Raw genomic sequence first — 12,436 nt, forward strand, 5'->3', positions numbered from 1 at the left:
TATGTCCAGCTGTCCTTTATCAACAACAAACCAGTGGCATTTTAGGGAGCAGGCTAGCAGGTGGGGCCCATTACTTACATCACAGGAGCCTACACAACACAAAACACTGTTGCTGTATGTAGGTTTTATTTTATTTTTCTCTTATATTTTGGAAATGTACATCCAGTTTTGTTTTGTTTTATGAGTTTTTTGGGGGCCCCCAAGTGAGTGGGGCCCTAAGCTATAGCTTGTTTAGCTTATCCGTAAATCTGGTACTGCAGGCAGGCAGGTGTCTTCATGGGTCCAGCACAGCCTTCTCCAGCCTGGTGACCTCTCTCTCTCTCTCTCTCTCTCTCTCTCTCACACACACACACACACACACACACACAAATACAGCATTGGCCACGCTGGCTGGGACAGATGAGAGTTGTAGTCCAACAATATCTGGAAGGCACCAGGTTGGGAAAGGCAGGGTATGGACTGATCACCAGTGAGCATTATGTATCCTCAGCTATCCAAAATATAGAGAGCAGGTCCTATTTTCACTTGCAGAATATTATTCTCCCAAACAACAGGCAAGCAGCTTCTGATCTAGAAATGGTTTCAGCATAGGTATTATATAAATGAACCTTTTGGTATTTTTAACATCGACTGTCCAGCCTGTCATCAAGCTTACGAAACATCTTTGAAGAATATACTTTTAAGAGTTGTTCTGTGACAGAACCCATCTGATTACCCCTATCAGACAGCTAAACACCCTGCCTAGTTCATGATTCCTGTAGCTCTTGGCAGTGTTGCGGCTGCTACTTCATATTGCCTTAATATCAGGTGCTGTAATGCACAGAGGAGTGTCAGGTTCTCTGCTTATATCCAGTGAGCACAATTGAATATATACATTTAGTTTGAAATTATGGCTATTGCTCTCTCTCCTACTCCCATGTAAAAAACAATTTAACTCAGAATGTTTCCTCTTTGTGATACTCATAAATCTTATATATGGAGTACTTTTGCTGAATCACTGTAACATTCATTGTCTAAATATGAACACAGCTTGCTTAACTTCCATTTTCAGTGGGATGTCAGCAGTCTGTGTGCAGGACTGCCGCTGTGGCCTTTACCATTTTGAGCTAAAAATCTGTGAATATTCATCTGTGGAAATTTCAAGGAATCAGCAGATGCAGTTGTTGAGCGAGTTCCCAGCACTCCCCAGGCTTCCTTGCAGAGGATAATGTTTGGTTTCCAGGCAGAGCGCTGTGCCTTCCTATTAATATTGGTGCATTTATTGATTGAACTGACTCAAGCTTCAAATCTACAGGGAAAACAATAACCACAAGTAATGTTCTCAATCAATCAAACCTTCATGTATGTAGTAGTTAGCTTTTTCCATTTCTACTATAATAACTGGGTCTGAGTTGGTATGAATGGATAGGAAAACGAGCGAGCTTCTGTGTATTTATAAATGGGGATGGGGGGCTGAATTCAAATGTTACTGAACCACACTGAACAGAAAATGTACAAAATTTAATCCAGCACAGAATTAATAGGTTGAAAATCTGAGAGCTGTAAAACATGGTTCAAATTTGCACTGACTATCTAGGCAAAATGGAGGAAGGGAAGAAAGAGAGGAAACAAGAAGACAGAAGTTGAGAGTCAATGAAAACAAGCAAGCCTTCATTGGAACTACAAAGAGCAGCACATTAATAAATAATGGTACTAGAAAATCTTTACAATTCTATATTTGTATAATTTTGTTTCTTTATGAAAAAAAAATTATCCCACCTCTGCTGCCCAAATATGACACTCAAATGGCTTACAACAGGTATCTGAAAAAGTGTATATGTACACAAAAGCTTACACCAGAACAAACTTAGTTGGTCTATAAGGAGCTACTAACTGGACAATTTATTATTATTATTATTATTATTATTATTATTATTATTATTATTTTATTTTTATTTCAACCATAACAATATGCTAAAATAATTGAACAAAATGAACTAACGGCTCAAATCTTCCATTCTTGGGCAAGGTGATTGAGCAGGTGGTTGCTGAACCGGCAGGTGATTGCTCATACCTGGAGGATGCGGACCATTTGGTTCCCTTCTAATCGGGATTCAGGCCTCACCATGGGACTGAAACTGCCTTGGTCACGCTGGTCGATGATCTTCGGTGGGCTAGGGACAAAGATGAAAGCTGTTTCCTAGTTCTGCTGGATCTCTCAGCAGCTTTTGATACCATTGACCATGACATCCTTCTGGACTGTCTAGAGGGGCTGAGGACACTGTTATATAGTGGTTCTGCTCCTTTCTCCTGGGCCGTGTTCAGAAAGTGGTATTGGGGGATGAGTGTTCAGACTCCTGGGCTCTCACTTGTGGGGTGCCTCAAGGTTCTGTCCTCTCCCTGAGCCATTGGGGTGGCTAATGCTGCAGAAGACAGAATCAGAATTCAAAATGACCTTAACAGATTGAAGAACTGGGCTCAGGCTAACAAAATGCATTTCTGAAGGGACAAATGTCAGGTTCTGCGCAAATGTAAAATGGGGGACACCTGGCTTACTAGCAGTACATGTGAAAAGGATCTAGGGGTCTTGGTGGACCACAAGCTTAACATGAGTCAACAGCAGGGGTAGGCAACCTAAGGCCCATGGGCCACAAGCGGCCCACGGGGGTCATTTAACTGGCCCACAAGCCACCCCCAAACCTCCCTCTTGGCGAGGTCCCACATGGTATGCTAAACCGGCGCAGCGCGGCACAGGGACTTGCTTCCGCAGTGCCGGAAATTGTGTCTGCGCAGACGCAGTTGCCAGAAATCGGGGGCATGCACGCGCATGATCCGGCCCACGGAGGGATCTCCACTGAAGTGAATTGGCCCAGGCGAGGTAAACCTTGCCAACCCATGGTCAACAGTGTGATGCAGCAGCAAAAAAAGCCAATGCTGTTCTAGGCTGCATCAACAGAAGTCTAGTGTCCAGATCAAGGGAAGTCATAGAACTGCTCTCTTCTGCCTGGGTCAGACCACACTTGGAACACTGTGTCCAAATCTGGGCACCACAATTTAAGAGGGTTGTTGACAGGTTGGAAAGTGTAAATAGGGCAACCAAGATGATCAAAGGTCTGGAAACTAAGTCTTATGAGGAGCCCTTGAAGGAGCTGGGTATGTTTAGCCCAGAAAAGAGGAGACTGGGAGGAGATATGATGGTCATCTTCAGATATCTTAAGGGCTCTCACATGGGGGAGGGAGCATGCTTGTTTTCTCCTGCTCTGGAAGGTAGGATTCGAACCAATGGCTTCAAGTTGCAAGGAGATTCTGACTAAACGTTTGGAAAAAACTTTCTGACTCTAAGAGTTATTCAGCAGTGGAACAGATTCCCATGAGAGGGGGTGGACTCTCCTTCCTTGGAGGTTTTTAAGCAGAGGTTGGATGGTCACTTTAGCTCAGATTCCTGCATTGCAGAGGGTTGGACTAGATGACCCTTGGGGTCCCTTCCAACTAGAAGATTCAATGTTTCTGTGACCAGCATGGGAGGTAATATACCATGTGCAGAGAAGAGTGTAACTGAAGCTTAGAATGATGGAAACTCTGTATGTGTTTTGTGAATAAAGGCAGAGAGAAAAACGTGGTGCATGGGTCAAAGCATGGATTCCCAGAATATATATGCATGCACACAAATGATGACTTTATTTATTTTAGGGAGCACAACTTCCATTGTGATGGTCACAACCTGGTTGCAGAAGTGGTTGCATGAATCTCTGTGATTTTGCAAGAGATGCTAAGACGGGCCACGATGGCTTTCTTCTGTGGAGCCATCTGTCACAGGGTGAGGAAGGCAGAGTAATAACAAATAGAGAGGGAGTATCAAATCATCCAGAATGTGGCACATACCTATCAAACTTCTTCCATTATGAGGAGCATTTCCCATTTGTTTTCATTTTCAAAAAGTTATCCTGCCTTCCCTCACTGGGCACGGGAAGTTCTCTCATTTATGCAGAGCTCCGAGTGTATTTTGCAGGGCTCCTCATGAGGGATGGACCCGGGTCCCGATTCTGCCCTGCATGGCTGGCCTGCGGGGCCTTGAGGAGGACAGGAAAGCGGCGTCCTGCCTGGATCGGCGTCTTCGGTCCAGGCGCAGCGAGGGCTGGCTCGGCCTCCCGCCGCCAGGCGCTTCTCTTGGCCCCCCCCCCGGGACTTCGGGGCCGCTGCTTCCCCTCCTCGCTCGCCCGCCCGCCCGCCTCCTCCACGAAGCCCGGAGACCAGCCGGGCGGCCCCCGGAGGACGCGGGAGACCCAGGAAGGCGGGGCGGGGCGGGGCGGGGCGGGCGGCGCCGGGCGGAGAAGCGCCCACAGGATCCCGCCGGAGGGCCAAGATGGGGCGGGGCGGGGGGCGGGGCCGCGGGGGCGGGCGGGCGGGCCGGGCAGCCAGTCAGCGACGGCGTCTTGGGCGCGGCCCCGCCCCTTCTCCCTGGGAGGCGGCGATGGCGCCGCGGCCGCCGAGAGACTGGCTTTGTCCCCGAAGGGGGCGGGACGCTGGGAGGGCAGGCGCGCGAGGGGAGGGGGAGCGGGCGGAGACGCGCTGCTGCTGCTGCTGCTGGGGCTGCCGCTTGGCGGGGCGACGGGCGAGGAGGCGGCGGAGGCGGAGCCCGTGCGCGGCGGGGCGGGGCGCGCGCCAGGAGCCAGGGTCGCGGGGCCTGCTCGCCGCCAGTCGCGCGTCCGCCAGAGCCCGCGCCGCCGCCGCCGCCGCCGCCACCGGGGAGGGGGATCGGGCCGCACAGCCGCCGGCCTGAGGCGCCTCCGCTCGCCGCCCGCGCGCCCGCCCGCCCGCCGGCCATGGAGGAGGCGTCGCGGCTCCTGGCGGGTCTGCAGCCCCCTCCGGGAGGCGCCGGAGAGCCCCCTCCGCACCGGCTGCCCGCCCCGCCGGGCCCGCCCCCGCCGCAGGCGCCCCCGGGGCTCCAGGACACGGGGGACATTTTGCAGCAGATCATGGCCATCACCGACCAGAGCCTGGACGAAGCGCAGGCCAGGTGAGGGGGGGGCGCCGCCGCCGCCGCCTTGGCCTGAGGGAAGGGCTGACGGGCGCCGGGGGGGGCGCGGGAGATGGGGCGGGCCCAGGCCGGGCGGGGGGATCGAGACGGAAACTTTGCCTTTGCGCGAGGGTCCCCCCGAGATCCAGCGGGGAATCCATAGACAAAAGGGCTGGGAAGCCCCCCCTCCCGGGGGGGGGTTATGGCAGGAGCACCTGAGCTCCGAGGAAAGCAGGAGAGGCACCGCGGCCCCGAAGCCCCCAAACTCCTCGGGCAGTTTGTGTCTCCGCTTCGGTACGTCCTGAACCGCGAGCCTGTTCCGTTCATGCTCTGCATCTGTAGGTGCACACCTGAAAATGTCAGGTGTGGAGCTTGATGCAGTGATCTCTGTAGAGTCTTGGGCTGCTGACTAGCCTGGTCTGGTGACAGATGGCCTTTTCCTTGGGATCTGGTCAAGGATCCCATAATCTGTAATGGTCTCCCATGGTAGGTTGATCACCAGGTGACCTAAGAGCCCCAGTGCCCCAACAATGTGTAAATTAGTTTCGCAGGCAGGATGGGAACTAAATGGGACTTGGTAAAATGGTATAAGAAAGAGAGAATAATTCTTTGTCGGGGAAGAGTGTAGTCTAGTTAGGGAGGAGTCAGACCCCAAGTTACAGAGGATTGGTGCTATTTCTCCATTGCTCACTAAGGCAGAAGCAATTCTAGCATAATATATTGCGGTGAGGGAAGATAGTTTTGCTATTTAAACGGTACCATGGTCAGTACCTGCAGTGGGCAGGCCATGAGGCATCACAGCAAAGGCTAATAGTGAACTTGCAGCAAGTCTGGGCAGGTCTGCAAGGAACAGGGACTCTGTGTAAGTGCAAACAAGCCTATGGTATGTTCAAGAAGGAAAAGATTGATAGCTTTGGTATCTTTGGATCAGATCCTTATATTGTGCTTCTTACTTGAGATATCCGCTAATGAAAAATCTGGTCAGGGATTTGATGCAGCCTACTGGTTGCATTTATTTTGTTCTTTCTTTTTGCCTTTGTTGAGTGAGGAACCAAAATAAGATGGTGGGTTATCTGTGGCCCCACATTTGTGAAGAATTTGTGGCCAGACAGCTATTAATTGGCAACTTGTTGAAGAGTCATCCCAGGAGAATGGTTTTTACTTAGTTAATGCCTGTGGTGCATTGACATTGAGGAACATACTGTATTTGCATCCATTTTACAGATTACCTGCATTTTTTTGCAAATGGCTGGCAGTATAAGGTAGGGAGAATAGTGACTGACTTCTTTTTATACCTATGTTTATTTCAATACGTTACTTTGATTTCTGCATTGGTCATGTAGGTCATGTGCTGGACCATGAAGTTGCATGGTCTTTGCCTTAAGAGTTTGCAGAAAATTATTTTGCAGTTCCATTGATTTAAGTGAAATTTCTGTGTAATAATGAGTTTAAAAACATAAATTATAATTTTTCTGCTTAGTAAAGACACACAAATAGACTGGTCTGAAAGAGGAGAGGGAGGAACCCTTGCATCTTCTTGGACTCCTGCTTAGTTCCTCTGTGCAGTGTTTGATCTGTAACCCCAAGCAAAATTGTGGCCCATAAACACAAACATGGCTCCACTCTGCTAAGACCCACTTCATGTAGCCAACTTGGTGCATTGAGAATGTGAATTGGGTAGAACTATACAGCTGCCTTGCAAATAAGTTTACAAAAGTTACTAGGCTCAAAACATGTTTACTAACTTCCTTGTCTGCACTTGCCTATGTGAGTCATTTGTGGCCAAATGGCAACAAGAAACAACTTCTCATCCTGGTAGCCTGGAGTTGATTCTTAACTTGCTGTAGGTGACTGGGCAAGTGGCTACTTACAAGTGCTGTAAAGTGGCATCTGCTGACTATCAACTATTTGTCCATCCTGGATTGAGTTGTGGCATTGTAAATGTGGGTTGAGTGGTAAGCTGAAGCAACCATGTACAATACATTCAGTGCATATAAAAGTCAGCAATCCACTTTTGTCTGCCAGAATTGGTCTTCTCTGTGGTGGTTCTCTGTGGTGGCAATTCATATAAATTGTCCCGCAGCTTCAAAAGAACATTTTTGCCCCATCATGTGTTTCCTTGCAATTTGATACAAATGCCAAATTCCTGTTTACTCACCACAGAAAATGCTGTGCTCCTTCATGCTGTACATTGGGGGCTAAAATAAGCATATTGCTAAGTTATACATAACTTTTTTACTTTGAAACAGCAATTCACAATTCCTTCAGGTGGCCCATATTTGTTGGACAGTTTTAGCAATGTACATTCAATAGGACAAACTCATAATATAGTTTTATCTTGCATTAGTTTTGTTGACAGAGAAATTAAAAAAAATCAGGGAGCAGGACTGCAAGCTCCTATTTATATAGGTGTGCATCTGCCCGCCACTCCTGGCTGTTCCAGGATGAAACTCTTTACCCAAGAGTTGGTTTGTAAGTGCTGTAGCTACTTCCTTGGTAGCCTTTGGTGAGTCAGATTAATCTTCTAACAAGACTAAACTGAACATCTCCCTTGTGGGGGGGGGGGAGTGGAGGGTGTACTTCTGTATATGAAGATCATATAAACAATACAGAAGTAAGGCACTTGTTCCTTAGTTATTCCTAGAGAACTACCTAACCTATCTGCTCACGGGAACATCACCCTTAAAGTCACTGGCTACAAGCCAGCACAGAATTAGTTGCCCTTAAACTATCTGAGATTGATGAGCTTAAGGCTGAATCCCTAAGAACACTTACAGTACTATGATGTGAGCGCAATGGAAGAGGGCAACACACTTTGGAATAAACACACACAGGACTGAGCTTAAAGGTAAAGGGACCCCTGACCATTAGGTCCAGTCGTGGCTGACTCTGGGGTTGCGGCACTCATCTCGCTTTATTGGCCAAGGGAGCCAGCGTACAGCTTCTGGGTCATGTGGCCAGCATGACTAAGCCGCTTCTGGCGAACCAGAGCAGTGCAAGGAAACGCCGTTTACCTTCCCGGCGGAGCGGTACCTATTTATCTACTTGCACTTTGATGTGCTTTCGAACTGCTAGGTTGGCAGGAGCTGTAAGTGTGTCTAATTCTGTGTTGAATTGAAGCATTAATGGCTAACAGAGATATGAGGTACATATAAAAATCTCAACGGCTGCCCCATAGAAGAGGGAGCCAGCTTGTTTTCTCCTGCTCTGGAGGGGAGGACCTGAACCAATGGCTTCGAGTTACAAGAAAGGAGATTCCAACTAAACTTTAGGAAGAACTTTCTGACAGTAAGAGCTGCTGGACAGTGGAAGGGACTCCCTCGGGAGGTGATGGATACTCCTTCCTTGGAAGTTTTTAAGCAGAGGTTGGATGGCCGTCTGTCAGGGATGCTTTAGTTGAGATTCTTGCATTGTGGACTAGATGGACCTTAGGGATCCCTTCCAGTTCTATGGTTCTAAGCATTTATGCCACTGAATTTTCAACAGAATGCCATGTTCTGCAGTAATGGTCTAGTATTGTTATCCCTCTAAGTCAGTGGTAGGCAACCTAAGGCCCGTGGGCCGGATGCGGCCCAATCGCCTTCTCAACCCGGCCCGCAGACGGTCCAGGAATCAGCGTGTTTTTACATGAGTAGAATGTGTCCTTTTATTTAAAATGCCTCTCTGGGTTATTTGTGGGGCATAGGAATTCGTTCATTCCCTCCTAAAAAAATATAGTCCGGCCCACCACATGGTCTGAGGGAAGGTGGACCGGCCCACGGCTGAAAAAGGTTGCTGACCCCTGCTCTAAATAGTAATATAGGGCTGGATTACTGCATTACTGCTGGGAGACAAAAGGTGCTAACTATCTATGCTGAATTTTTGAGCATTTATTTTGTAAACAGTCTAAAAAGTAAGGTTATGAACTAGTCATAGCAATCTGTAACACAGCTTTTCAGAGGCAATATTCTGTGCCTCCACCACTTTGATAGGTGCAGATGTAGAAAACAAAAACATCCTGAATAAGAGGGTGCATTTATGGCAGAATTCTGTGTGGAAAAGCATCTTAGAACCTATTGTCTTTACTCATGCCATTGTTATGAACACAAGAAAACCAAGGTGATTCTGTTTAATGAGATGCTGGCTTGAGAAATGCAGCCTTTTTAGGAGTGCAGTGGCCTCTCTTGTGTTTTTCTCATGGGACTAAAATTAATTATGGGAGGTAACAAGCTTGATATAGGAAGAGCACAGCAAAAGGAATTAGCATCATTCCAGTTACTCACTTTGCCCTGATGCTGCATGTGATTTGGTAGTAATTCTTCTGCATTGATAATAAAATAGAACACATTGATTATTTAAGCACAGGTGCCAAAATTCCAATTTGAGAGTTTGCTGCAAGAAACATCAGTGCATATGAAGCAAAATATTTGCTCTGTGCAGTGTGCAGCTCCATCATGAATTGAATTCTGTGGAAGTGTGTTGCTTGAACCCAAGAATAAATTCCCATCCTGTTGATGTGGTAGAATCATCCAATGATAGGAGGACCCATAAACAAAAACACATACATTCAACTGTGGACCCAGGCTGGGTCAGGATGCCTAGGTGTATATATGTGTGTACATCTCTGTGTGTAATTTGTTCTTTTGGTGTAACCCTCTGCCATGCTTACTCAGAAGTAAGCTATTGAACTTAGTATGCCTTATGGCCTAATAAGTGGCCTTAGGACTGAAGCCTGTATGCATTTGCAGCAGTAGCTCTGGGGTAATGTCAGTGTACAGCAGATACATTTGAGGTATAAGTATTGGGTTATGTTAATATTTCCGTTCATGTAGAAACATGAAAAGAGAACCTCTAAGGTACACTAAATTTTAATTTATTTATCTTGACAGCTTAGAATCTTCATCTGTGGCACCGTAAAACAAAGTAGCACTCTGTATATTTGCTCTCTAAAACGATTTCCCAGTTTACATTCTAAATTATCCGTGGATACATATTTAGATGTTCTCTCCTCCTTCGTGCAGTGGTGTGTTCCTTCTTTTTCTCCTCATTTCATTCATGTGCCAGTTTCCACATTCCTTTGATTTACTGTGCATGGCGAAATGCAGAAAGGATTAACTGCAAGGTGCAGCACCATGAGTCGTAGTGTACACTTGTGCAGCAATACACCAGGATGCTCAACTAGTGCAGTAACTTGAAAAGCTACATGAGCAGGTGCATGCGGACAGGTACCTGTCCTCAAGGATTGCTTTTAAAGATTTTTACAGGCATATACTGACATTTATTCTTAGTTGTGCAAGGAAAACTTCAGCCTGGCTGGTCAAAGGAGAGCCATGCACTGGCCTGAAGTTTGCAATGCTGGGCGTAAAGGTACCTATGGAACAAAATCCAAGCACTCCATGTAATGTGGGCTGACTACACTACTACAAGTCTCAGTGTTACTAGAACGCTCCAGTGCTGCTACATCTCATAACAGTTTGTTACTGTTCCCTATGAAGTATTGTGAGTACAGTGGTATCTCGGGTTAAGTACTTAATTCATTCCTGAGATCTGTTCTTAACCTGAAACTGTTCTTAACCTGAAACACCACTTTAGCTAATGGGGCCTCCTGCTGCTGCCGTGCCACCGGAACACGATTTCTGTTCTTATCCTAAAGCAAAGTTCTTAACCTGAAGCACTATTTCTGGGTTAGCAGAGTCTGTAACCTGAAGCGTATGTAACCTGAAGCGTATGTAACCCGAGGTGCCACTGTATTAGCAATAAGAAATTCAGCACTTAAAACAAAGCCAGAAATCTACTGTTATTGGTTCTTGCACTTCCTGGTCAGTAGGAACTCTCCTACGGGGGGGGGGGGCATCTTTATGTTCCACTTGGCAGCCTTATTGCCTCTTTGACAGCAGTCAAGGCCAGTCTTATTAATCTGAGTCTTGGAGCGAACCTTGCTTGGTAGCAGTCTGAACCCTCTGCTTGTATTCAGAATGTTACTGCTTGTGTTGCCCTTGGAGACCTGCACTTTGTCAGAGGAAGTAAAGTTATGTTGTGTACTTGGATCTTTGCATTTGACTTTTTGTGCAATCACAAACTACTACCTTTCGTGTTCAGCAGGGTGCCACCTCTTCGAGGAACAGAATGTCAATAGAAGCAGGCAATTTGTGCCATGTTTTGTTAAGTCTGTTAGGTTAGACTGGGCTGGATGACTGCTGTGAGCTGTGGAATGTTGAATGAATTTACTCTAATGTAAGATTCTTTCTTTTTCTTGTTTAAAGAGTCTACCTTCCAGGGTGGCAGATACCTAAGTATTCTGGTGTATAGTATTTTTAAAACATCATTAAATTTCAAAAGTCCCTATACACAAAAATCAAGTATGGATTTGACATTGAACTAAAGCTGAGGTGGCTGTTTGAAACCCCCCCCCCCCCGTTGTAACGTGCATTTGTTTAAAATGTTTAAAATCTGTTGATTAAGAAGCCTAACTTACTCAACTGTTTAAAGAAAAAAGTAGGACAGGTTTCAGAAGAAGGGCAGATAAAACCACAATAAAAATAAAGCAATAAACTCTAAAAGCAGTAGATAAAAAGACCAGCATAAAATCAATAATCAGGGGTACAGTTTCACATTTGAAAGACCTGTGAAAATAAAAAGATATTCAGTGCAGAAATTATATCAAGGTAGGTGTCAGTCAAACCTCCCTGGGTGAGGTGGTCCCTGCTTGCAAGTGCTGCAGAAGGGTCCCAAAATATCAGTCATTGTACTGTATCAGCAGACTTGGCTGGAGATACAGTGGTACCTCGGGTTACAGACGCTTCAGGTTACAGACTCCGCTAACCCAGAAATAAGAACTTTGCTTCAGGATGAGAACAGAAATCGTGTGGCGGCGGCGCAGTGGCAGTGGGAGGCCCCATTAGCTAAAGTGGTACCTCAGGTTAAGAACAGTTTCAGGTTCAGAACAGACCTCCAGAACGAATTAAGTTCTTAACCTGAGGTACCACTGTAGATGATTCTTCTGTAGTCCTAAACCATGAAGGCCTTAAAAGCTAAGAACTGGCCCCATGGATTGTGCCTAGACCTGAGTTGGAAGCCAATGCAGCTGTTTAATCACTAATGAGAGATGTTCTGCCCCCTAATTCCAGTTGACAGTCTTGCAGCTGTGTTTTGAATTAACTGTAGTTTGCAGACGGTCTTCGAAAGCAGCCCTGCATGCAGTGCATTTAGAAATTTTGCAACAGGAGTAAGTGGGCTGGCTTCCTGTATAGTCTTTCAGCTATGGAAATTGTAGAACTATGGGATTAATGTAGAAGTCCTGGAAGAGTATTGTCCCAAGAATGAGTAATGAACTTTGGCTACCATTGAGTATTTAAGCAAGTTCTGGAGAGTTTAATTTATGAGCTCAATATTATTCATTGACGGATCTCTATACTGAGTTTGAACTTTATGAAATCTGATAGCGATGGTTTATTTGTATTT

General features: G+C 46.4%; 1 protein-coding gene and 1 long non-coding RNA gene across 5 annotated transcripts in view; one reads left to right on the forward strand and one right to left on the reverse strand.

Annotated features, from left to right (window-relative positions):
* Positions 1 to 1,702: 1,702 nt before the first annotated feature.
* On the reverse strand, positions 1,703 to 4,274 carry LOC308471515. Its single transcript, XR_013982990.1, has 2 exons — positions 3,862 to 4,274; positions 1,703 to 2,402 (listed from the first exon to the last, which is right to left on the reverse strand). It is a non-coding gene; the product is annotated as an uncharacterized lncRNA (long non-coding RNA).
* Positions 4,275 to 4,787: 513 nt separating this feature from the next.
* Positions 4,788 to 12,436, forward strand: part of PBX4 (PBX homeobox 4) — a 35,572-nt gene continuing 27,923 nt past the window's right edge. For all 4 annotated transcript variants that reach the window (XR_013983170.1, XR_013983171.1, XM_080996124.1 and 1 more), the window contains exon 1: positions 4,788 to 4,996. Coding sequence is in view for 2 of the 4 variants with exons in the window: in XM_080996124.1 (XP_080852250.1) it covers positions 4,803 to 4,996 (194 nt within the window). In the remaining 2 variants the exon portion in view is untranslated. The remainder of the gene's footprint in view (positions 4,997 to 12,436) is intronic.

This window comes from Podarcis pityusensis, assembly GCF_964106645.2.
Source record: "Podarcis pityusensis genome assembly, chromosome: 2".
Lineage (NCBI taxonomy): Eukaryota > Metazoa > Chordata > Lepidosauria > Squamata > Lacertidae > Podarcis > Podarcis pityusensis.